This window comes from Colobus angolensis, unplaced genomic scaffold (assembly GCF_000951035.1).
Source record: "Colobus angolensis palliatus isolate OR3802 unplaced genomic scaffold, Cang.pa_1.0 Scaffold134, whole genome shotgun sequence".
Taxonomy (NCBI): domain Eukaryota; kingdom Metazoa; phylum Chordata; class Mammalia; order Primates; family Cercopithecidae; genus Colobus; species Colobus angolensis.
The window spans coordinates 3,783,114-3,807,818 of NW_012114422.1; the positions used below are offsets into that span (position 1 = coordinate 3,783,114).

A 24,705-nucleotide genomic window follows, 5' to 3' on the forward strand; every position below is an offset into this window, starting at 1 on the left:
CCTGTCAACATGTCTGGCTCATTTTTGTATTTTTAGTAGAGATGGGGTCTCCATATATGTTGCCCAGGCTGGTCTCAAACTCCTGACCTCAAGTGATCCGCCTGTCTTGACCTCCCAAAGTGCTCGGATTACAGGCATGAGCCACCATGCCTGGCCTGAAAAATCCTCTTTCTTCTGTTATTCATTATCATTTTATTTCAAAATAACTACACAAACTTCATAATTCTGTAGGATATAATATAGAACAAGAAGATCCTCTGAAATCCTTTCGGCTTCTTAGTATTGCTTAATAGAAACGTATACAAAGTTGAGTTAGGGGTGCTTTAATACTAAATCCTAACTTCTCTGGCAACTTGTAAAAATGTATTTAATTTAGAACTACATGATTATTCAAATTTCCTTTAAACAATAATCTACAACGCATTAAAAATTTATATTTTGGTCATAACTTATAAATGCTACTTTAAATTACTTAAATTTAGCTTTTGCTTCTAAGATACTAGTTACAGAAACATAGAAAGTAAGTTTTTAAGTGACATAATATAATTTATCCTAAGTTTAGAGCATGAAAACAAAGTTTTTTAAACAATAAAGTTACCAAATTTAGTTCCAAATGATTTATTCTGCAATAAACAAAAACAGCTGTCAGTTAGAATATAGCATTTAATTACTTTAGTGACCAGGGTTGGGACTTTTTATTGTCATCCTATTCTTACGGCAAATGAGAAAAAATGACAAGCTAAAGAAAAATTATCCAGATAGGAGTCTCTGGCATGTTCCTCCTAACTCCTAACACATACATATTTTTGTTATTTAAATAGTTTAGTTAGTTCAAGACCGAGCTTAAGGTAATACCCTTCTAATGCCTTTTTCTTCCATTTTTAAGGAATATGCAAAATTCCTTAATGACATGAAGCTACAAATACGTTAGGAATACTGTGTGTATGCATTACAGTTAGACTTTGTTTTAAAGATAATAAATTACAAAGTGAATTTCAATAAAGCTTACCCTATTGAGTGCAATGGAGATAATGTGTTTCACTTTTTACGTCTCTAAACAAACCTTTGCTTTCTGGGGGCCAATATCAATATAATAGTTATACTCTTATAGAGCGTTCATGCTCGAGAAGTTTCCCTACTAGAGGAAAATATTTACAAGTGTAAAAATGTAAATATTCACATTTCATTGTCCTTGAAGGAATCCTGATTTATAGAAAACTAAAAATGGTATATAGAACCTTACATAAAAGAAAATAGTAACAAAAAATGGAGATCAGAGTCTGCCAGGCTTAAAGGTTCTTTACAAAGAAATATTATATTAATAGTAAAATATTATGTAATCAAAAATACTTAAAAGTATCTGGGCATTAAACTTAAATAAGACACCCAAACCTAAATATCAACAAAAAGTAATCGTATTAAAAATTTCAGCCATATTTTTAGTCTCCATAGTCTAGGAAATTAAATGCATGTACATGTATATGCTTAAGTATATCTGAGAAAGAAACTAGACAATTGGAAGCAGTTATTTTAATCTCTCAATGGTCACATAAAAACAATTTTTTTTCTCTGAACAAGCAAAACTAAGTGGATTTAAAGTTGGCTGTATGACCAATTATAATGCAGAGTAATGTACAAATGATATTAGATACATTCTTATTGAATGATCATTCTGGGGTGATCATGGTATTCAAAATACATACTCCTTACATTTATACCTAGTATTCAATATTATACCCCTTAACATCTGCATTTTAAAGTAAGAATCTCAAGTGAGTACATTTTATATATATCTCCATCCTATTGGTAAGAGCTTCAGCTTTTGACATAATAAGCAGAAAATGCCACTCACTCTTTTTTGAAGCAACCATTAATACAAGGCCAAGCCTTTGAGGAATTTAAGAAGAGTCAGATTTCATGTGTATCCATTTTTACTTTAAAAGTAAAAAGACGTGATAGGAAAATCTGACCTACTTTCCCCCTGTTCTGTTAGTTTTAAGCCTAGCTGGTACCCACCTATTAACCTATTTTCTATTTCAGGCAAATTTGCTTTCCATGAAAATGGTTTCAGAAGCTTAAAAAAAATCCTACATAGATCAAAAGCGCTTATTTCACAGTGTATCTTCAATGCCATTAAATGATGGCAGAGTTGTTTAATTTGATATATAAGTAATCAGAACACGAACTGATGGAAACATATTTGAGGAGACACCCACAAACGTATATGGAACACTTTCCTTATTTTTGGTAAATTTTCTTTAGGCCACAACATGAAACTGATCCTCTTGTGAATTAATGAAAGTCACTAACAAGCACCTTGTGTATATAAGACTTGGAGGGCAAGCTGGAATGAAAAATAAAAATTTCTTAACAAACTACATTATATTGGCTGATAGAAACAAACTACTCTCTTTCGGTTGGAAAGACGATTCCAATAAATATTTTAGTTTACTCCTTATCTAAGTGTGTCTGGAATTTTTCAAAACGAAATTCATCCTATACTATGGAAAGTTCTTTCATAGAGATTATAGTATATCACCAGAGAGAATTCTTCCTGTGTTGACAGTAGTCCCAACAAAGCAAAAGACATATAGATAGATAGATAGACAGAGAGATAGATAGATAGATATAGATATAGATATATATGAGTTAAAACCCCCACTCATAGAATCACTATGTATCTGTTAAAAATAAGGATAACGGTATTCAATTATCTACTTCTACAGAGTTAAGTCAAAGTCCTGGTGTCAGCATCTCTTCATACTTTATATAATATATGGACACTCTGTACTTATCAAAATGAAATAGACTAAAAGCTGTTATTTATAGCACTTGAGATGAAAAAAAGTAAAGGTTGCAAGGGAACAAAGAAAACGTAAGAGATCATATTGTGAAAATGAAGCAAACACTACAGCTCATGTTTAGTTCATGTTTATACCACACAGAAACTGAGGTGCTTAAATTGTTTTACAAATTAATGTCATTTTAGAAGTTAGAAAATAGAACACTTTACTAAATAGAATAATATGGTATTATTTATATATATAAAAATCATCTACATAATAATGTAATATATAACATTGCTTACATGTTCATTCCAGGCATTCCAGGGCCACCTAAAGCATTCAGTGGGGGTCTCATTGCACCTCCATAGTTCTGTAATGATAACCAAGGGTCAGACTACCACAAAACAAAAAAACAAAACCAAAGAGGAGGGGGGAAAGAAAGGAGAGCACGTTAATGATTTCCCTACATAACTCCAATTGGATAAGGCCTGCGTAATTCATTCTCTGAGGGGTCCACTCTTGTATTTTTGCTTGTATTTTAGCAATTACTTTGGTCTATGTCTTTTTAAAATCATGTGAATATGTATGACCACTGGAGCATGTTAAATGATTAAGGTATAGTTGCAATTATATTTCAATATATTTTATTAATATCCTAAGATATGTACAATAGTAGGCATTTTCAAATGAAAAATATCATAAATCCAAAATTCAATTTTGAAAGAAAAGATTTATTCAATATTTGAAATTGTCAGACCCAGAACAATGACATAAAGTCTGAAAACAAAACAAAACAGGTGAACCCAACACAAAAGAGTTAAATGCAAACTTCTATTCACAAAATAACATGTCCAACACAGAAATGCATTAATATACAAATACACAAATATGTATAAAAACTAATGTATACTCAAAATATGTATGCATGCATTATATGACTCAATCAGCTTCTGTTAATATCTATCATGTGTATTCAACAGATAAAAACATTTTCATGTTTTAACATGTATATCTTATTAGATTAGTTTAATTGCCATAGGAACAAAAAGGTTAATTTTACCATTATTATCTTAATGTATTTTGACATTATCAACAACTTTCACACTTGGCTTTCTGATACCAATATTCCTCCAACTCTTCTGAGTACTCTTTTTCAATTTCCTTTGCTAGCTCTTTTTTATTTTGCTAACCCTTTAAATGTTGCTTTTCTCCAAGTTCTAGCTATAGCATTCTTTTTAATAAAACACATTTATGAGTAATCTTATCTGCCACCATTTGTTCAACAACTACTTATATGTTAGGAATCTCAGATCTTTATATCTGATCATGTTGTCTTTCCTAAGCTCCCAGATAACTCATACATTGAACTTTGTAGGATTTGTTTCCAACTGGATACCATCTTACTCATATTATATCTAAAAGTAAACTCAACATTATCTTCTCATGACTGAGTTCTTTGTACTGCCTTCTTCAGTCACTTCTGTGCTATCACCTTCCACACAATAGCCCAAGCTAAGAATTTCCAGGAGCTCCTTGATGTTTCTTCCTTTTCTTTCAAATTCCCATATCTAGTCAGTTACCAAAGTCCATTGATTCTATTTATGAAATAGCTCTTGAAATAGTTCTCTCTTCTTGTTACTAATCTTTGTCACTTACTGAGACTACTGCACTGTCTTAATTGGTCTCTCTGATTTAGTCTCTCCTGGTCCCAATCTATTCTCCAAACTGCCTCAAGAGCTATCTTTCTAAAACTCAGTCTTCTTCAAGTCACTTAGAAGCTGTGATGACCCACACTACCTGTCAAGTAAATTTAAACTTCTCAGCATGGCTCTATGAGGTTATTCGAGGCTCAGCCCCAGCCTATCTTTCCTGTTCTCATTTTCTATAATTTTCACCTTTATTCCCTCCTCCCAACCATACCCTACAGACTACTGGATTTAAGTTCAGAAACACATAATAGACTTTTATACTCATGTTAACTCATCTTCCCTGGCCTTTAAGTAGTAGGTGCTCAGATGATAAGGAAATAAATCAAAGAGAGCAGGTCTATTGACTCCAGAGTGTAAGCCTCAATTGATAAATGACATTACCTAGTTACATGCTATTCTCATTATTTATTTACTTTTACTTTAAGGAAATCTTATTTAAATATCCAAATATGTGAGCTATGGGACAACAGAATGATTTCTGTTCACACTTGAGATACTGGTTAAAAGGATAGCTATTTCCCCTAACTTCTGGATCAGGCATGGTGGTGGCAGCAGCAGTATGAGCAAGGGGTGTCTGAGATAAAGGTTAGTCATTGGAAACAAAATCTGAATGGTTAAAATATAATAGAAATGCTTCACAAGGAAAGTCTCCCCTCTTTTTTTGGTCTTAGAAGATCTCTGTTTTATTTCCCTTCATTTTTGATCTTAGAAGATCTCCGTTTTATTTTATCAAGGAAAACATTAATTTTCCTTATAGCTCTGGACACAGGTAGACAATGGTTTGAATCTCTGTTGCCACTGCCCCATTTCCTCTGCACCTCTCTCTCTATGTGTGTGATCTTGGACAAATGATTCTCCCAATGATTTCCTAATCTTAATTTCCTTATTTGTAAAGTGATAGTATTATCTCCCTTATAGGCTTGTTGGAGAATAAAATGAAATATAAAGCACCTGTCATAGTACTTAGTGAATTAAAAGCACGGTATTTGGTGCTCAAAAACTATAACTGCTAATTCTTTTTTTTCTTTTACCACTGTTAATAGGAAACCAACTTAAATGAGTCCTCTTTTCACTAGCTTCCATAGCCCTCAACTCTAACAGAATTACTTGCCTCTTTATGTAATGGCTCCACAAAAAGTATGTATATTTATTATCTAGACTTTTCCCATTATGTAACAGTTTTTCTTTGTATACCTACACTTCCTGCTAAACAATAAGTACCTTGAAGGCAGCATATCTAAGTTACTCATCTTTGTATACCCAGTGTTCAAGTATGGTGCCTGGTACACAGTAGGCCTTCCATGAATGATGAGCTAGTTGAACTGAATTGTCCCAGTAAATGAGTAAAAATTTTTCAATATATACTTGATAGATTTGCAAAATATTTTCATTTAGTGAATAATCTAAAGCAAAAAGAAAGAAAAGAAAGAATAACAACTTGCTTTCCAAGTGCTATCAACAAAGGCAGAATGGGAAGACCTAATTTAGAATCACTGAATTTTAAAGCCGATGGCAACTATACAATTCCATCTGGTCTAATCTCTCTCCCACTGCAACGTTCCTGACAAAATGGCTATTCAGATTCTGCTTGGAAAGTTTATGAAGTCTTTCCATGGTTGGGCAATTTAATTTCTAGAAAGTTCTTCCCTGTATTGAGCTAAATTCTACTGCCCATCATAGATCTGAAAATATAGAATCAGTTTACTCTCTCCTTACCTGAGAGCCTATCATACATATATTGCCACCTCACCATTTTTCCACTCCAAGTATCTTATTTGGAAATCATATGTTCCTAGTTGTATATAACTTCTTTATCCTTCAGATTTCTAGAGAAACTAAAACTAGTTGGGTAGTTTTGGTTCATCACACGGCACTTACTGCCCGTAAGAACGCAGGTTAGCTAAGTACATCTTATTACAAAACCAAGTAGAAAACTGGTTTCATATATGACATTAGAAAAGATATTTTTCTTGATTAAATAGGTAGTTTTGTTTTTTTATTGAAAGGATACTAACATACTTTCACTTTAAAAATAATGTTGCACCACTGTATTTAGATTTAAAACAGATTAAGGGGTAGGGAAAAATATGCCTAGATTTGGAGCAAACCTTTTTTTCTTCATACATGCAATAAGTATTAATCATATGTTAACTATATTCTATGTATGCACTTTGCTCAAATCAACATAATCTAAGAATAATTAGATTTACATACTTCTTTGTTTTAGGAATTCAGTTGTTCTAATAGATAACTACTGTCCCCCTGTACCACACTGATCTTAAGTTCAAAAAGTTATGGAAGTAATATCTATGATAAAAAAGAAATGTGTATTTTGTTTGTGCATAAATCTAGAGACAATATTTCAGAGACTTTTTCTACAATACAACTAAAAATAAGGCAGATATCTTCTGCTCTTGGACAGCATCAGTATGATTAAATGTCTGTTATGAGAGTTGTTTTTCCATTATCTCTCAAGAAACACAGCTAACCATTATTACAAATTTCATAGTTTATAATGTATATGTTTACATGTTTTATATACCAGATCTTACGAAATAAATACATCATAAGATTCTGCTGATTCCAAATTATTTTACCTGACCCTTTTTTATTGTACCATCATATAAATATGACTCCTGCTTTCACTCAAACATGATATGTATGTATAAATAATTTCCTTTAATCCTTATACTTTTTGTATTGTGATTTTAAAAAGCTACTGTAGGCATTTCTTATTTCTGAGGTAAATTCATACCAGAACACTTAATTTCCATCATATTATATAGAAATAGTAAGAACACTGCCAATCCACATGAAATAAACCACTCTCTCTGGTTTTAAAAATCCAAAAAATTGTCATCAATAAGAGCTTACCAGAAATAGAAACTTTCTTATTTTCTATTGTAATTTACTGTGCTATAAATACTGTAAAACTGATTTTTAAATCAGACTCTAGTTTTTGAAGTATTAAAACCTAATACTAATAATAGAGGTATGATAACAATTTAAAGAGCAGTTAGCTGAAAAATAAGTGAATAAAGAATAATAACAAAATTAAAGGCATGAAGTTTTTGTGTATATTTAAATGTATTTATTAAGAAAATCTTTTGGAAAAAAATCCTTTAACAGCCAGATTGGTTGGCTTAGTTTATTAAAGACTAAAAGTATACTTAGCCAATAAAATGCCTATGGAACTTATAAATTCTTATTATTAATAGCTTAGTGATGATTGGTTAACATGTATCATCATTCCTAATATAAATAGAAATAGGTAAGAATAATTCAAATATCTAAATGAGAGTTTCATTAGCTCTTAAGAAAATCCATTGAAAATAACTGAGCCTAAATAAAAGAAATTGGTTCCTTTTGGCTTTGAGGCTGCCACATATATTTATGTGACACCATTTGTTCCTCTTTCCTTGGAACTATATTTATATAGTGGGGTTTTTTAATATAATATGGCATCTCCAAAAAGTCTGGCTAAATGAACCCCATGTTTCAATATAGTTAATATATATAATTATATGTTGTTAGAAACAATACATATATACAATACGAACACATAATACAACATGTACTATTGTATGTAGGTCTGAGTCACATCATCTGGGTGTTGAGTTCTCAATTTTTTTAGTCTGTTGGGAGCACAGCAAAACATCAACTTAACTTTTAAAAAGTAGATAGGCTGGGCGCGGTGGCTCATGCCTGTAATCCCAGCACTTTGGGAGGCCAAGGCGGGTGGATCACCAGGTCAGGAGATCGAGACCATCCTGGCTAACATGGTGAAACCCCGTCTCTACTAAAAGTACAAAAAACTAGCTGGGAGTGGTGGCGGGCGCCTGTAATCCCAGCTACTCAGGAGGCTGAGGCAGGAGAATGGTGTGAACCCGGGAGGCGGAGCTTGCAGTGAGCTGAGATCGCGCCACTGCCCTCCAGCCTGGGCAACACAGCAAGACTCTGTCTCCAAAAAATAAAAATTAAAAAAAAATAAAAAGTAGATATACAAAACAAGCTCTAAAGTACTGCTCATAATGCTGTTTCTTGGAAAGGAAAAATGAGTAAGTTAATTCTTTTAACCAGCTTTATGACATGTTAATCTCTGACCCATGAGGTAGAAATTTAAAATTCTGGATTTTAAATTAGTTTCTTTGAAAAATGACATTATAAAATTAATTTCTACCCCAAGCAATTTTCCTAAGGGAGACAAAAGGATGTTTTGGCTAAAATGCATGATATTCTGGAACAGCACGCTTAAAATGTCACCAACAGCTAGAACAGGTTCAACCTCAGTGTATACTTCTGGGAAATTTTATAGAGAAGTCACCTAACATCTGATATATACTGAGAGTATTATGCTTGTTCAGTTAAGACTCATTTTAATGTTTATTTCTAAGTGGTTTTCTACTGTTTTCCCATTCTACAATGAAATGGTTGTACAAATAAATTGTCAATGACAATCTTTAAGATTAATGGAAACATATTTTATACTTACTCTTTAATATTTTCAATCAACTGGGTTTTATTTATTTATGTATTATTTTTATTATTATTTTTTTTGAGACGGAGTTTTTGCTATTGTTCCCCAGGCTGGAGTGCAATGGCGCAATCTCTGATGACTGCAAACTCCACCTCCCAGGTTTAAGTGATTCTCCTGCCTCAGCTTCCCGAGTAGCTGGGATTACAGGCACCTGCCACCTCGCCTGGCTTACTTTTTGTATTTTTAGTAGAGACAGGGTTTCACCATGTTGGCCAGGCTGGTCTCAAACTCCTGACCTCAAGTAATCCGTCCGCCTCGGCCTCTCAAAGTGCTGGGATTATAGGTGTGAGCCACTGCGCCCAGCCAACTGGGTTTTATTGAACTTGACCATCTCCTCAGCATAACTAAGAAAAGGGTAACAGTTACCTTTTGAATAGTAATTATTATAATGTATTTCCATACAGTGTATTTTCTCAAATAAATTAAAGGCTTCAATGATAGCATGCTGTTAAAGTATGGTTTACTGTTATATCGATTTGGCATGTCACAAATGTTATGTCCTCATGAGTCTAACAACTATGTTATATGAAGCCTATAATGCATATTATCATAGCCAGCAAATAATATAGTTTGTTTATATATATGAAGGAGGCAAAAAGCTCAGCATCTAGGTTTCTGCACTAATTTTTTTTTCAGTGTTCAGTTTTATTATTTATTTATTTATTTTACTTTAAGTTTCGGGATACAAGTGCAGAACGTGTAGGTTTGTTACATAGGTATATGTACACCACGGTAGTTTGCTGCACTTATTAACCTGTCATCTAGGTTTTAAGCCCCGCATGCATTAGTGATTTGTCCTAATGTACTCCCTCCCCTTGCTTTCCACCCTCCTGACTGGCCCTGGTGTGTGTTGTTTCCCTCCCTGTGTCCATGTGTTCTCGTTGTGAGAACGTGCGGTGCTTGGTTTCCTGTTTCTGTTTTAGTTTGCTGAGGATGATGGCTTCCAGCTTCATCCATGTCCCTGCAAAGGACATAATCGCATTCCTTTTTATGGCTGCATGGTATTCCATGGTATATATGTACCACATTTTCTTTACCAGGTCTATCATTGATGGGCATTTGGGTTGGTTCCATGTCTTTGCTATTGTAAATATGCACTGCTTATTTACCTGTGGTCCTAAGGGCACCATTCCTCTTGGAGGAGTCATTCTCTGCATTGGCCCACCCATATTTGGATGTCCTAAAAAAAGTATGAAGATATTAGCCAAGTAATGAGCATGACTACTAAACCAGAAGCTAGCAGCTTCCTCCCTCCTGGGTGTTATTGTCTCATTTACCAAGTGTCTGAGTACTGACACCATCTTACCTTGCATTCCAGACCACTTTTCCACCTCTTACCACTACCTACCCACACTCTCTATTAATGTCTTCACTGAAATTTTCTCCCTATTCTGTGGTGAATTATTTCTCTAACACCATTTGCTCCTCTTTCCATGGAACAGTACAATAGAGCATTACGTATCTGTGGTTCCTAAGTATCTCTGGAAGGATTTGATTATTGAGATTGTTAAACTAATCAAGCCCCTTGCTGCTTAGCACCTTCTTTCCTTCTGCTCATCTTTCAGATGGGCTAAAGCCTGTATCTGAAAAAGGCAGAAGAAATAATAAGTGATATTATCACTTAGCTTCCTATTTGTTAGACGTTATATAAAAGGTTTTAGAATTATTAATTAAAATATGGATTTTTGGATCTTCATGTTTTTTCTTATGTTATCACTACCCTCATTATCATGCATAATTAAGTGAGCTGGAAATATAAATCATTTGGCCATGTTACCTAGAAAAATGCAACTGGTATAACTATAGGAGATTTACTTATACAAACACAATTTTCCTTAATTCCACGGTTCTGCACATCAATTTCCCTTTTACTTTAGAGTAGTCACCTTGTTGTCGAGTTGGATCCATTCCACTGGGGAGTAATGGCTGACTTCCCGGGACACCTCCAAGCGCCTAGCAATTTATTAAGAAAAATAAAGAGCAATATTGTAAGTATTTATAAAATAAGTGCTTTAACAATTTCCTTTTAAATGCTTGTATGATAATTAGAAGAATGCATTTGAGCATTTCACAAGATTTCTTATATTTCACATTCTTTTATGAGTTTTGCAGGTTTATATACCTTAAATAAGTTCTTAATTCTAAAGATTCTACTTTGTCCAATTTTGTGACAAATAAAATAAGTATTTTGAGGGAGCAAAAATCTATGCAAAAACTATCCTATTTCTTGCTGAGAAGTATTATGCCTTTTCCAAAAATTAATTTACTAAGAATACTGAAATAACTAAATTTTCCTTCTTATATGTAAATTCCCTATTTCTACAGAATGTCTTAGTCACTTGAGATTACATAGCAGCAGGACGAAAATGCAAAGGGACCATTGAAAATTGTTTTGTAGTCACATTTTCCCTAAGAAATTATTTAGTGAAATAATACTTAAAAATAAGTTAAGCAATTTGGGTATATGGAAAAAGGAAAGTAGAACTGACAAAGGTAGATATGAACTTAACAGGGTTTGTTTCCTGGAATATATACTGAACCATAAATTTCTAACAGTTGTCTCAGCAGCACTTAAAGGTGGATTAAGGTATAAATGATTTAAACCTACTGATCTTAAGTATATAAGCATACACATATATGAAAAATCCTGACAACTGGTGAGAATTTCCAAAAAAATTCACTAATTTAACTTAAAGCATGAAAGTTCTATCTAATTAGTTAACATATTCAACTATTTCAAAAGAAATTTAACACTAAATAATTTACATGGCCAGATCAGAACTGTTTCCTAACTTGTTATCACTTGGGATGAAGTAGATAGCTTCCATTTCCCAAGCTATTTGTGTAATTTTTCAAAATTTTTGTTTATAAGCACACCAAATACATATTTCTTGAGATCCTACTACATTGTCTGTTCCCGGATTACCTCTCCAGCCTAATTTCTTGCCACTACCCCACTCATGTTCTAACTTCCAGCCATACCAAACTTCTTTCAGTTTCTTTTTTCCTATTCATGCATTCAGTCAACAATGTTTAAATGCCAACCACTAACAACAAGACAAAATAAAAACTAAACTGAAAAAAATCTCTCCTCTCAGGAAGCTTACAGACCCTTAACTAGTTACTGTTGACATTGTTTAGATCTCAGTTTAGGGATCACTTCCTAACAAAATTATTCCCTGTAGCCTCAATCTGGGATAAGTCCTCCTTCCATTTGTGTGTTTGTATATATACATACGCAAGTTACATTGAACAAATAAATACGCTGATTCAATAATTGTGTGTGTATACACATACACACAAAGAAATAATCCCAGATTGTGTGTGTATATATGTGTGTATACATATGCGTGTGCATGCATGTGTAATTTCACATGTATAATTTCAAACTTCCAGAAACTGCACAAAAAATTTCCAAATACCTTGACTCAGATTGCCAACTGTTAACATTTTTTACTGCATTTGCCTTATCAGCCTTTTTCCCTTTCTTTCTCTCTATAAATATATACCTATTATCATAAATCTTTTTCAGAACTACTTAATAGCAACCTGAAGACATGATACCACATTACCCCTAAATACTGCAAAGTATAGTTCCCCCAAGAATAATATTTCCTACATAACCACCATACAGCCTTTCAAGTCAGGAAATCAACATTGATAGCAACACTATCCTCCAAGTCCAAGGCCTCATTTAATTTTGCCATTTGTCTCAATAATGTTTCTTTTTCCTTTCTGGTACCAGAACATCATGGAAGACATGTTAAATTTAGCTGTCCTGTCTCTTCATGTTCTTCTAAGCAGGAATAATTCCTATTGTTGCTATCTATGTCTGTTCTATCCCTACCTATCATGTCCTCGACTATTTTAAAGAGAACAGGTCTTAAATTCTACAGCATGGTGTCTGATGTTTCTTTATGATCTAGACTCAAGTCGTATTTTCTTAGCAGGAATACCAGAGAAATGATGCTATGCCTTTCTCAGTGTATCACATCAGAGGGCAAATGATGTTGATCTATCCCACTACTGGTGATGGTAACCTTGATCATCTGAATGTTGTTGTCTGCAGGTTTCTACATAGTAATTGATTACTTTTAGTATAAGAGCTATTCTGAGATTGTCAATATTCCATTCCTAATCAATCGTTTATCAGCCCATCAGTTGTAGCCTCCACTAACAACTAACCACTATGATAGTTGTCAAATAGAGATATTCCATGTCCATCATTCTTTTTATATTTATTAGTTGGTGATTCACTATAAGGAAAAGCTTTCCTTATTTATTCACTTATTTACTCAGTCATAGATTTCTGTATTGTTCAATGGGTTGTAATCTATTACTATCATCATTTATTTCAATAGTCAAATTATCTCAGATTTGGCGAGTGAGAAGTCCTTCAGGTGTGTGTGTGTGTGTGTCTGTGGTGTGTTATAACATACCCACATCAATTTTTGAGCTTTCCTTAATTTATGGCATAAGATGTTCCAGGTTCACCTCATACTTCTTCTGACCTACTATTGGAATCAGCCCTTTCCCCAAAAGGTCCTAATTCCTTTTAGTGGAGGACAGCATTTAGGTATAAAGAGCTTGCATCTCAGGGTGTTCTTGTTACTTGGGTGCATCATTTTTAGGCTCTCTCAGTAAACACCAAGCTTGAAAATCTGTGCAGGTGTATACATACATGCATATATGCACACACATGCACCTGTGACTAATTCTATATTTGTGTGTGTATAGCATATACATCTACCATAAATGCATACTTTCCAACATCAATTCAACAACTCCAATCTGATACTTCAGGATTATTTTTAGCCTTCTTCTTTTCTAGGTTTGTAGATATTTTCTTCTTCAACAGTGGGAAACCTGGCCTATGTTAATTATTTATTACCCCCAATACAATTACTTATTTATTCAATCAGCGTATTTATTTGTTCAATATAACCAGTCTCCCAACCACACTGGCCACTTCATCTTGCCATCTCTGCATGGCTACCCCCCGCCCTATCCCCCACACCTGCCATGTCTTGGCAATGCAGAGAAGGTAAGGGCTTTTCACGTGTTTTTATAGGATCATATACCTCACTTTCACAGAACTTAAATACTACCATTACTTGTTTTCTTCTCTGTATCTCCAGACTGTAAACTCTGCAAAAGTAGGGATCCTATCTGTGCCTACTGTCACAGAATAATAAATATGTATTGAGGGAATAGAGAAAAAGAATAGGGTTTAGACTGACAATTTTAGGAATCATTAGTGATAAAGTCATAAGAATGAAACAGAGTTCAAAGAATGAGAAGATAAAAGATTTAATTCTTTGAAAATACCAAGAAGAAGTAAAAAAAGAAACTGAAATTGAATAGGCATGAAATTAGCAAGGAGACTAAGACCAACATCTCAGAATGCCCCAGGAGAGTTTCAAAAAGGAAAAAGTAGCCAACACTGTCAAAAAGTTATAAATAAATGATGTAGGAGGAGGACTAAAAATGTATGACTAGTTGATATTATATTCAATTGTGAACCTAAAGTTCTTGCTTTCTAAAAAATTAATTTTTTTTTTTTTTTTTTTTTTTTAGAGGAAAGGTCTCCCTCAGCTGCCCAGACTGCAGTGCAGTGGTGTGATCATAGGTCACTGCAGCCACAAATTCCTGGGCTCAAGCTATCCTCTGCTGCAGCCTCCCGAGCAGCTGGAGCTACGGATGCATGTCCCCACACGTTTTAATTTTTAATTTTTATTTGTTTATTTATTTTTTCCGAGACAGAGTCTTGCTCTGTCACCCAGGCTGGAGTGCAGTGGTGCAATCTCGGCTCATCGCAACTTCCACCTGCCAGGTTCAAGCGATTCTCTTGCCTCAGCCTCCCAAATAGCTGGGATTATAGGCGCCCACCACTGCGCCCAGATAATTTTTGTATTTTTAGTAGAGACGGGGTTTCACCATGTTGGCCAGGCTGGTCTCAAGCTCTTGACCTCATGATCAGCCCGTCTCAGCCTCCCAAAGTGTTGGGATTACAGGCGTGAGCCACCGCACCCAGCCTATTTTAATTTTTTTATGCAGATGGGTTCTCACTATGTTGCTCAGGCTGGTCTTGAAGAACTCCTAGCCTCAAGCGATCCTCCTGCCTTGGGCTCCCAAAGCCCTGGGATTATAGGTATAAACCACCATGCCTGGCCAGATTCTTGCTTTTTTTAAGTCTCCAAATGGTTAGAGTTATACACTCGGAACTTGGACACTTCTGTCTCATTATAGACAATAATGATTTATCACTGGCAGCAACCATTTTCTTCAAAACTTTACTGTTTCTAGCTTATCTTGGAATATCAGAACAATTGACCACCCTTTCTTGTTTCTGTTCATCACTTAAAAATATAACATAATCTTACAGAAGTCTTAACCAATATCAAATTGGTTTTCAAAATGAGTTTTTTTTTTAGCTTTTAATCTTCTTGATTTATTAACTTTTATCATTACTTAAATATCTTTTATAGTTGTCTTGAAAATGTTATTTAATCTCAGTATATCTTTTGGAGTTTGTTATAGTTAGTATTTACAATGGTATACACATCTTTTTTTGGTATACTTTTGCCATGTTTTTGTATAACACTTATCTCTTACACTCAGAATATTGTTTTAATACCTTGCTTTTTACAAAAATTCTGATGTACTGTGTATATTTTAAACTGGACTTTTAACATAATTTTTATTTAATGCAATTTCTACTGTTTTGGGTTTTTTTTTTTTTTAGTACTAATTGATATTTCTTTTTTTTTTTTATTATACTTTAAGCTCTAGGGTACATGTGCATAACGTGCAGGTTTGTTACATATGTATACTTGTGCCATGTTGGTGTGCTGCACCCATCAACTCGTCAGCACCCATCAATTCATCATTTATATCAGGTGTAACTCCCCAATGCAATTCCTCCCCCCTCCCCACTCCCCATGATAGGCCCCAGTGTGTGATGTTCCCCTTCCCGAGTCCAAGTGAACTCATTGTTCAGTTCCCACCTATGAGTGAGAACATGCGGTGTTTGGTTTTCTCTCCTTGTGATAGTTTGCTAAGAATGATGGTTTCCAGCTGCATCCATGTCCCTACAAAGGACGCAAACTCATCCTTTTTTATGGCTGCATAGTATTCCATGGTGTATATGTGCCACATTTTCTTAATCCAGTCTGTCACTGATGGACATTTGGGTTGATTCCAAGTCTTTGCTATTGTGAATAGTGCCGCAATAAACATACGTGTGCATATGTCTTTATAGCAGCATGATTTATAATCCTTTGGGTATACACCCAGTAGTGGGATGGCTGGGTCATATGGTACATCTAGTTCTAGATCCTTGAGGAATTGCCATACTGTTTTCCATAATGGTTGAACTAGTTTACAATCCCACCAGCAGTGTAAAAGTGTTCCTATTTCTCCACATCCTCTCCAACACCTGTTGTTTCCTGATTTTTTAATGATTGCCATTCTAACTGGTGTGAGATGGTATCTCATTGTGGTTTTGATTTGCATTTCTCTGATGGCGAGTGATGATGAGCATTTTTTCATGTGTCTGTTGGCTGTATGAATGTCTTCTTTTGAGAAATGTTTGTTCATATCCTTTGCCCACTTTTTGATGGGGTTGTTTGTTTTTTTCTTGCATATTTTGTTTTAATCTAAATTCAACTCTTCACTCATCACTGTTTATCTTTTAGAATAAGTCAAATCTCTAACTTTTAAAACATTTTTATCAGCCTTGGGATGACCGGACAGTAGCTTTGTGCATCAACAGTGATGTAATCACTGCATTCTTTAAACCTTTAATATCAGAAAAATGTATATATCTGTGACATCTTATTTCTATATTTATGACGTTAAAGGTATTCCACTCGGATTCGTTTAGTCACAAATTTTGGCATGCATTCTTTTTTTTGTTTTTGCTTTTGAGACAGTGTCTCCCTCTGTCGCCCAGGCTGGAGTGCAGTGGTGTGATCTTCACTTGCTTCAACCTGTACCTACCAGGTTCAAGTGATTCTCCTGCCTCAGCCTACTTAGTAGCTGGGATTATAGGCATCCGCTACCTCACCCGGCTAATTTGTGTATTTTTAGTAGAGATAGTGTTTCACCATTTTGGACCAGGCTGGTCTTGAACTCCTGACCTCAAGTGATCCACCCACCTCAGCACCCCCCCAAAATACTGGGATTACAGGTGTGAGCCACTGTGCCCAGCTGCATTCTTTGCTTTATAAAAGATCTACACACAGGAAAAAAATAATACTAATGAGGAGGGTACTTAATAAAAACAAACAAAATATACATGGTAATATACACTTGTGAGCCAGTGCATTTGTGCCAGGAATTGTGCTAAGTCCTTTAGTATTCCTTTCAATGTTTGTAACAATCTTATAAAGTTATTATTATTCATCCTTTTTAATGATAAAAAACTGAGGTTTAATATGGCACTAATTTGTTAATTTGTCCATGGTTATGCTATTTTTTAAAAAGGTTTTATTGATGCATGATTTACATACCACAAAATTTGCCCATTTTCTAATGTTAGAACATTGCCCACCTACAGTCATTTCCCATTCCCCATGACCAGTACCCTTCAGCAGCCCTAGGCATTCACTAATTTTCACTAATTTCACCATTTTCTGTCTTCCATGGTTATACTATTCACAAGTAGCAGTGTCAGGGCTCGAGACTGGATTAACATATTGCAAAAGTTCTGAAAGATGTGCCTTAAATCCTAGGATTTAAAATAAATGAAATAATATAAAAATTTATTAAAACAAATAATTAAATGTGGGAACTGCCTGCTTCATAAAAGAATTATTTAGTTCAAAAGAATTTATTGTAACTTCAATGGCAAGACCCTCTAGGCACTTAGGAACTGACGTACAGGCACACCTCAGAGACATTGCTGGTTTAGCTCAAGACCACTGCAATAAAAGTGAGTATCACATTAAGTGAGTCATATAAATTTTTTGATTTCCCAGTGAATATGTTTTGTTTACACTATACTGTAGTCTATTAAGTGTACAATAGCATTATGTCTAAAAACACAATGTATATACCTGAATTTAAAAATATTTTATTGGTAAAAAATGCTAATAATCATCTGAGGCTTCAGTTAGCTGTAATCTTTTGGCCTGTAGAAGTCTTGATGGCTGCTGACTGATAGGGGAGGTGTTTGCTGAAGGCTGGGATGGCTATGGTAATTTCTTATAGAGACGCTTTTACCATGTTGCCCAGGCTGGTCTCAAACTTCTGAACTCAAGCAATCCACCCGCCTCGGCCTCCCAAAGTGTTGCGATTACAGGTGTGAGCCACTGTGCCCAGCCAGCTGTGGCAATTTCTTATAATAGATAACAATGTTTATTGCATTGATGGACTCTTCCTTTCACAAATGATTTCTCTGTAGCATGTAGATGCTGTTTGATACCACGGTAAAACTTCTTTCAAAATTGGAGGCAATCTCTCAAACCTTGAAGCTGTTTTGTAAACTAAGTTTATGTAAAATTCTAAATCCTTTGTTGTCATTTCAGCAGTGTTCATAGCATCCTTACCAGGAAAGAGTAGATTCCATATCAACAAATCATTTTTATTGCTCATCCATGAGAAGTAACTCCTTATCTGTTAAAGTTTCATTATGAGAATGTGGCAATTCAGTCACATCTTCAGGCTCCACTTCTGATTCTAGTTCTCCCTCTGTTTTTACCGCATCTGTAGTGACTTCCTTCACTCAGGTCTTGAACCTCTCAGAGTCATCGACAAGGGTTTGAATCAGCTTCTTCCAAACTCCTGTTAATGCTGATATTTTGACCTCTTTCCATGAATCACAAACGGACTTAATGGCATTTAGAATTGTGAATTATTTCCAGAAGGTTTTCAATGTACTTTCCCCAGATTCATCAAAGAAATCACTACAGATGGCAACTACAGCTTTATGGAATATATTTCTTAAATAATAAGAACTGGATGGGTGCAGTGGCTCACGCCTGTAATCCCAACATTTTGGGAGACCGAGGCGGGTGGATCACCTGAAGTCAGGAGTTCAACAAGAGCCTGGCCAACACGACGAAACCCTGTCTCTACTAAAAATACAAAAATTAGCCGGGCATGATGGTGGGCGCTTGTAATCCCAGCTACCGGGGAGGCTAAGGCAGAAGAATCACTTGAACCTGGGAGGTGGAGGTTGCAGTGAGCCAAGATCGCGCCACTGCACTCCAGCCTGAGTGACAAGAGCAAAACTAAATCTCAAAAAAAAACAAAAAAACAAAAAAAAACAAAGTAAAATTACTCCTTGATTCATGGGCTGCAGAATGGATGCTATGTTACCTTATACCCAAGAACTCTGATGCAGTTGTCCAAGATTAATGAAAACAACATTAATGAAAACAAAATTAATCTTGGACAACTGCATCAGAGCTCTTGGGTATAAGATGTGTTGTCAAGGAACAGTAAAAAGAAAGGAATCTTTTTCTCTGAGTAGTAGGTCTCAACACTGGGCTTAAAATAGTCAGTAAATCATGCTGTAAAAAAGATGCACTATCATTCAGGCTTTGTTGTTCCATTTATAAAGGACAGGCAGAGTAGATTTAGTATAAATTTTTTTTTTGAGACAAGGTCTCACTCTGTTGCCCAGGCTGGGGTGCAATGGTGCAATCTTGGCTCACTGCAACCTCTGCCTCCTGAGTTCAAGCAATTCTCCCACCTCAGTCTCCTGAGTAGCTGGGACTACAGGTGTGTGCCAACAAGTCCAGCTAATCTTCTGTATTTTTTGGTAGAGATGGGGTTTCACCATGTTGGCCAGGCTGGTCTTGAACTCTTGATCTCAAGTTATCCATGTGCCTCAGCCTCCCAGAGTGCTGGGATTATGGGTGTGAGCCACTGCACCTGGCCAGATTTAGTTAAGTTTTGAGGGACCAAGGATTTTTCAGAATGGTACATGAGCACTGGCTTCAACTTAAAGTTAGTTGTATTAACTCCTAATAAGAGAGTCAGCCTGCCCTTTAAAGCCCTAAAGGAAGGCATTGACTGAGTATGGCTATGAAAGTTCTAGATGGCATCTTCTTCCAACAGTTTAGTGTAGTCATCTCCATCAATTATCTTAGCTAGATTTTCTGGGTTACTTTCTGCAGTAGAATCATCAGCACTTGCAGCTTCACCTTGCATGTATACGTTCTGGAGACAACTTCTTTCCTAAACTTCATGAACAAATCTCAGCCTGCTGGCTTCAGGCTCTTCTTCTGCAGCTTTCTCAGTTCTCTCAGTCTTCACAGAACTGAAGAGACTAAAGACCTTACTCTGGGTTAGGCTTTGGCTTAAGGGAATATTGTGGCTGGTTTTATCTTCTATTCAGACCACAAAAACTTTCTTCTCTCAGCAATAAGGTTGTTTTGCTTTCTTATCATTTCTGTGTTCACTGGAGTAGCACTTTCCATTCTTTCAAGAACTTTTCCTTTGCATTCCTAACATGGCTGTTTGGCACAAGAGGCCTAGCTTTTGGCTTATCTAGGCTTTTGACTGCCTTCCTCACTAAATGTAATCATTTTTAGCTTCTGATTTAAAGTGAGCGATGTGTGACTCTTCTTTTCACTTGAACACTTAGAGGCCATTTTAGGGTTATCAGTTGGCCTGATTTCAATACTGTTGTGTCTCAGGGAATAGGAAGTCAAGGAGAGGAATAGCGATCAGGGAGTGGTTGGTCGGTGGAGCAGTCAGAACATACAGAATTATGAATTAAGTTCACTGTCTTGTATGGGCATGGTTTGTGGCACCCCAAAACAATCACAATAGTCACATCAAAATCAGTGATCACTGTTAAGAGATATAATGAAAAAATTTTAATATTATGAGAATTACCAAAATGTGACACAGAGATACAAAGTGAGCACATGCTGTTGGCTAAATAGCACTTACTGACTTGCTCAATGCAGGGGTGCCATAAAACTTAATTTGTAAAAACCATATCTGTGAAGCATAGTAAAATGAGGTATGCCTGTGTATCTCCTTGACTACCATTATATAGTTTACTCATGGAGACTAAATGCTCACTGATGATGAAAAAATGGTGAATTTCTCAAAGCTTTAAGATTTAATTTAGTAACAATTTTGATGTAACAAATTCTTTATGGGCCCGTGATGATATAAAATGGAGGAGAATCATTTAATCAATAAATATCAGAACTAGAAGAGACTTTAGAAATACCCACATCCACTCCTATTTTACAGGTAATAAAATCAAAACCCAGAAAGTCTAAGCGACTTGTTCAAAGTTATACATTGCTGACTTTTTGAACCTAAGATGCTGGACGCATTTAGGTCCTTTCAACATCACTGTCATTTTATTCCTCTAAAACAACAATATTAACACAAAAGATATTAAATTTAGTGTAGGAAGATGTTTGTCTCTATAACATTGCTCACCATTTGACATATATATGTGTATATATATACACACACACATTTATACCTTTCTTTTCTCTATATTTCAACAACTGCAACTGTGCTGTTCAAATTAATAGCCCTTTACCACATGCAGCTATTTAAATTTAATTAAAATTAATTTAATTAAAAATTTAGTTCTTCACTCACGCTAGTCCTATCTCAAGTGCTCAAAGTACTAAAACTACTGCATATGATAAATGCAGGTATAAAATCTTTCCATCATCCCAGAAAGTTCTGTTGGGCAGTGCTGCATTAGAATGTCAGTTCCACAAGAGAGATTTTCATTAGTTTGTTCACCAGTGTATCTCCCACATCTAGAATGGTACCTGGGACACAGTAAACCTCAACAAGTATCCGTTGAATGATTCAATATTTCGGAGAGTGATTTTGGATAGCCCTGTGAAGTTTCTATACAAATACATGGCAATGTATTCTATGTATTGACTTACCCAAAAAGGGTATATCTATGATGAAATGACTATAAGATAATGAGCTATGTTTTGGCAAAAGAAGTGAACATTGTATCAAAAACCTCCATAAAACTATAACTTAATTGTATCATAAAACCTCCATAAAACTGTAACTTAAATTGGGTAAGACTGAATAGGATTCATTATGCAAAATTTTCTTGGTTTGAGAAGGATAAGAATAAATTTGTTAATTTTCTTTCCCTACAAAGGTAGAACATAATTAGAAAAAGATATATATCTCAGGATAAACTCAAAATTTAAAGTTATATTAAGAAAATAATACATTTTAATCTTGCCTTGTTGGATTTGAAATAATAATTTAAATATATTAGTGTAATTATCATTAAAAACAAAAAATAAGGAGCTCCCAAAGATAGAAAGGGGTATTCTAAACCGGCCAAAGAGGCTACTTTATGCTTTTAATCATTAATCACTAACATATTAAACAGGTACAACATTTTATCGTCTCAATAAATTTAACTCTATAACATGATTTTTAATATGTACAAAATATTTAATCATTTCAGTATACCATAATTTATTTAACCACTCATCTATTATTGGACAAATATCTGAAGATTTCAGTAGAATAGTCAGATATAGTGTGTTCTTTTCTTAGAACACCAAATTTAACTTTAGAGTACAAAATGGACAACAGAATTAACAATGTTTTTCATTCCATGTATCTGTTGACAGTGTTTCAGGAATCTTAAGAAACAGAGGATAAAGTTTCTAAATCCTATAGGATCAATAGATCAATAGTTAAATTATTTTTGGTGTCACTCATATCATTAACATTATCTGTATTTCTGGCTGTCTTGATTTCCTCAAGATAGTGTTGAATGAATACTGTGAATTTTTCTGATTGGATATTTCATCCATGAGAAGGATAAAGACTTGCTGTTCCAGATTATAGATGCTTCAATACCAAAGACCCCTTCTGTGAGTTGAACCAATTCCAATGTAAAATGTATAGTCAAATATAGATTTAACTTCTATGTTTTATGTTTTGTCACATATATTTATCCTCTGCTACAATGCACAGTTTTGTAAGTTTATTTTCCTTTCATCATTTTAGACACTATTACCCCTTCCTATATTTTTACAACATAATGACATTATGCCATATTCCAATACCCAGTACTATACATATACAAAGAATATACACCCTTATGGATTTAATCGAGAACTATAAAAATGGTTTCAGGGGAACTCAAATTTAAATCTGTAGTCTAATCATTAGTAATTACAAGTTGAGTAAAATCTGTTTATTAAAGAGATGTCTTTTACATATTCAAAATGATTAGTCAACACTACTGAAGAGGTTATATTTCTGTTTCCTTAGATACAAACTCTTAATAAAGCATAATTTCATTAGTTTATGACCCATTAACATGAAAACCAAATTAAAAAATAAACACAGTTGTGGATTTAAAAATTTTATTATTTGTTTATTTTTTAGAGACCAGGTCTTCCTATGTTGCCCAGGCTGATTGCAACCTTCTGGGCTCAGGTGATTCTCCTGCTTCAGCCTCCTGAAGTGCTGGGATTACAGATGTGAGCTACCATGTCTGGTCACATTTGTTTTTTTATCTACATCATTCCAATTAATCACCAAAACTAGTTTTGCCCATTCTACCTTAATGACTACATAAAAAAATTGAGAAACCATGTTTTATGCTTGAAAAGTTCATGCTCTTAAGTAAGTTAAAGATTTCCTAAAACAATATTATTTATATTATTAACACAACTCTTTTTTTAAAAAAACAGGATAAATTATTATAAGTTTGGATGACAGCTGTTTGAATTAATGAAGCTTAACTAAATGTGTATGTATGTGTGTGCATTGGAGTGGTGGTGGGAATGGACAAAAAGAATCCCTGAGAGAAGAGTACAATTGTTTTAAAATACATTTTGGTAAAGACTGCTTACGATTCTTGAGGAAAGAGAGCCTATGCAAAAACTTTCTATTATCTTTAACTTTTTTCTACTTTTTTTTTTTTTTTTATTTGAGATGGAGTCTCGCTGTGTCACCCAGGCTGGAGTGCAGTGGCACGATCTCAGCTCACTGCAAGCTCCGCCTCTCAGGTTCACGCCATTCTCCTGCCTCAGCCTCCCGAGTAGCTGGGACTACAGGTACCCACCACCACACCCGGCTAATTTTTTGTATTTTTAGTACAGACAGGGTTTCACCATGTTAGCCAGGATGGTCTCTATCTCCTGACCTCGTGATCCGCCTGCCTCGGCTTCCTAAAGTGCTGGGATTACAGGTGTGAGCCACCACGCCTGGCCTATCTTTAACTTTTTAATTGTCTCTAGACATTAAATACCTGTTCTTAAAATTTGTCAACCTAGATTGGTTTACAATTTCACATTCCCACCACCAACCTCATCCTGAAAGTGTTCATTTTGTTAGTCTCTATGGAACCTAGGATATGGAACCTAGGATAGTATCTTATATATGGCAGGCATTTCAATAATGTCACTTGAATGCAATTCCAATAATTGTATCACATTTTCATCATTGATACACAATATATGAAGTTGAAAATTCTAATAACACACTTATACTACAATTTCACATTTCCCTAATTCAGATTTTTAGGAACTTCCTAGACTTACATAATATACAAAGCTATGGATGGAATGTCTAAAAAGCCATGAAGCCTCCAATAAGAGATGCACATTTCTTTAAAAAGAAATTTAAAAGACTCAGGCACCTATATAAGTAGATCTGACTGTCAATATATACAGGTTTACCCACAGAG

General features: G+C 34.8%; 1 protein-coding gene across 1 annotated transcript in view; it reads right to left on the reverse strand.

The window, feature by feature from the left end:
- The window catches only part of SSBP2 (single-stranded DNA binding protein 2), a 211,739-nt gene that overhangs the window by 42,987 nt on the left and 144,047 nt on the right, over positions 1-24,705 (reverse strand). Inside the window, exons 6-8 of the mRNA XM_011934359.1 lie at positions 10,919-10,985; positions 10,142-10,212; positions 3,089-3,156 (exon numbers count right to left, since the gene is read on the reverse strand). Of these exons, the coding sequence (XP_011789749.1) occupies positions 3,089-3,156; positions 10,142-10,212; positions 10,919-10,985 (206 nt within the window). The remainder of the gene's footprint in view (positions 1-3,088; positions 3,157-10,141; positions 10,213-10,918; positions 10,986-24,705) is intronic.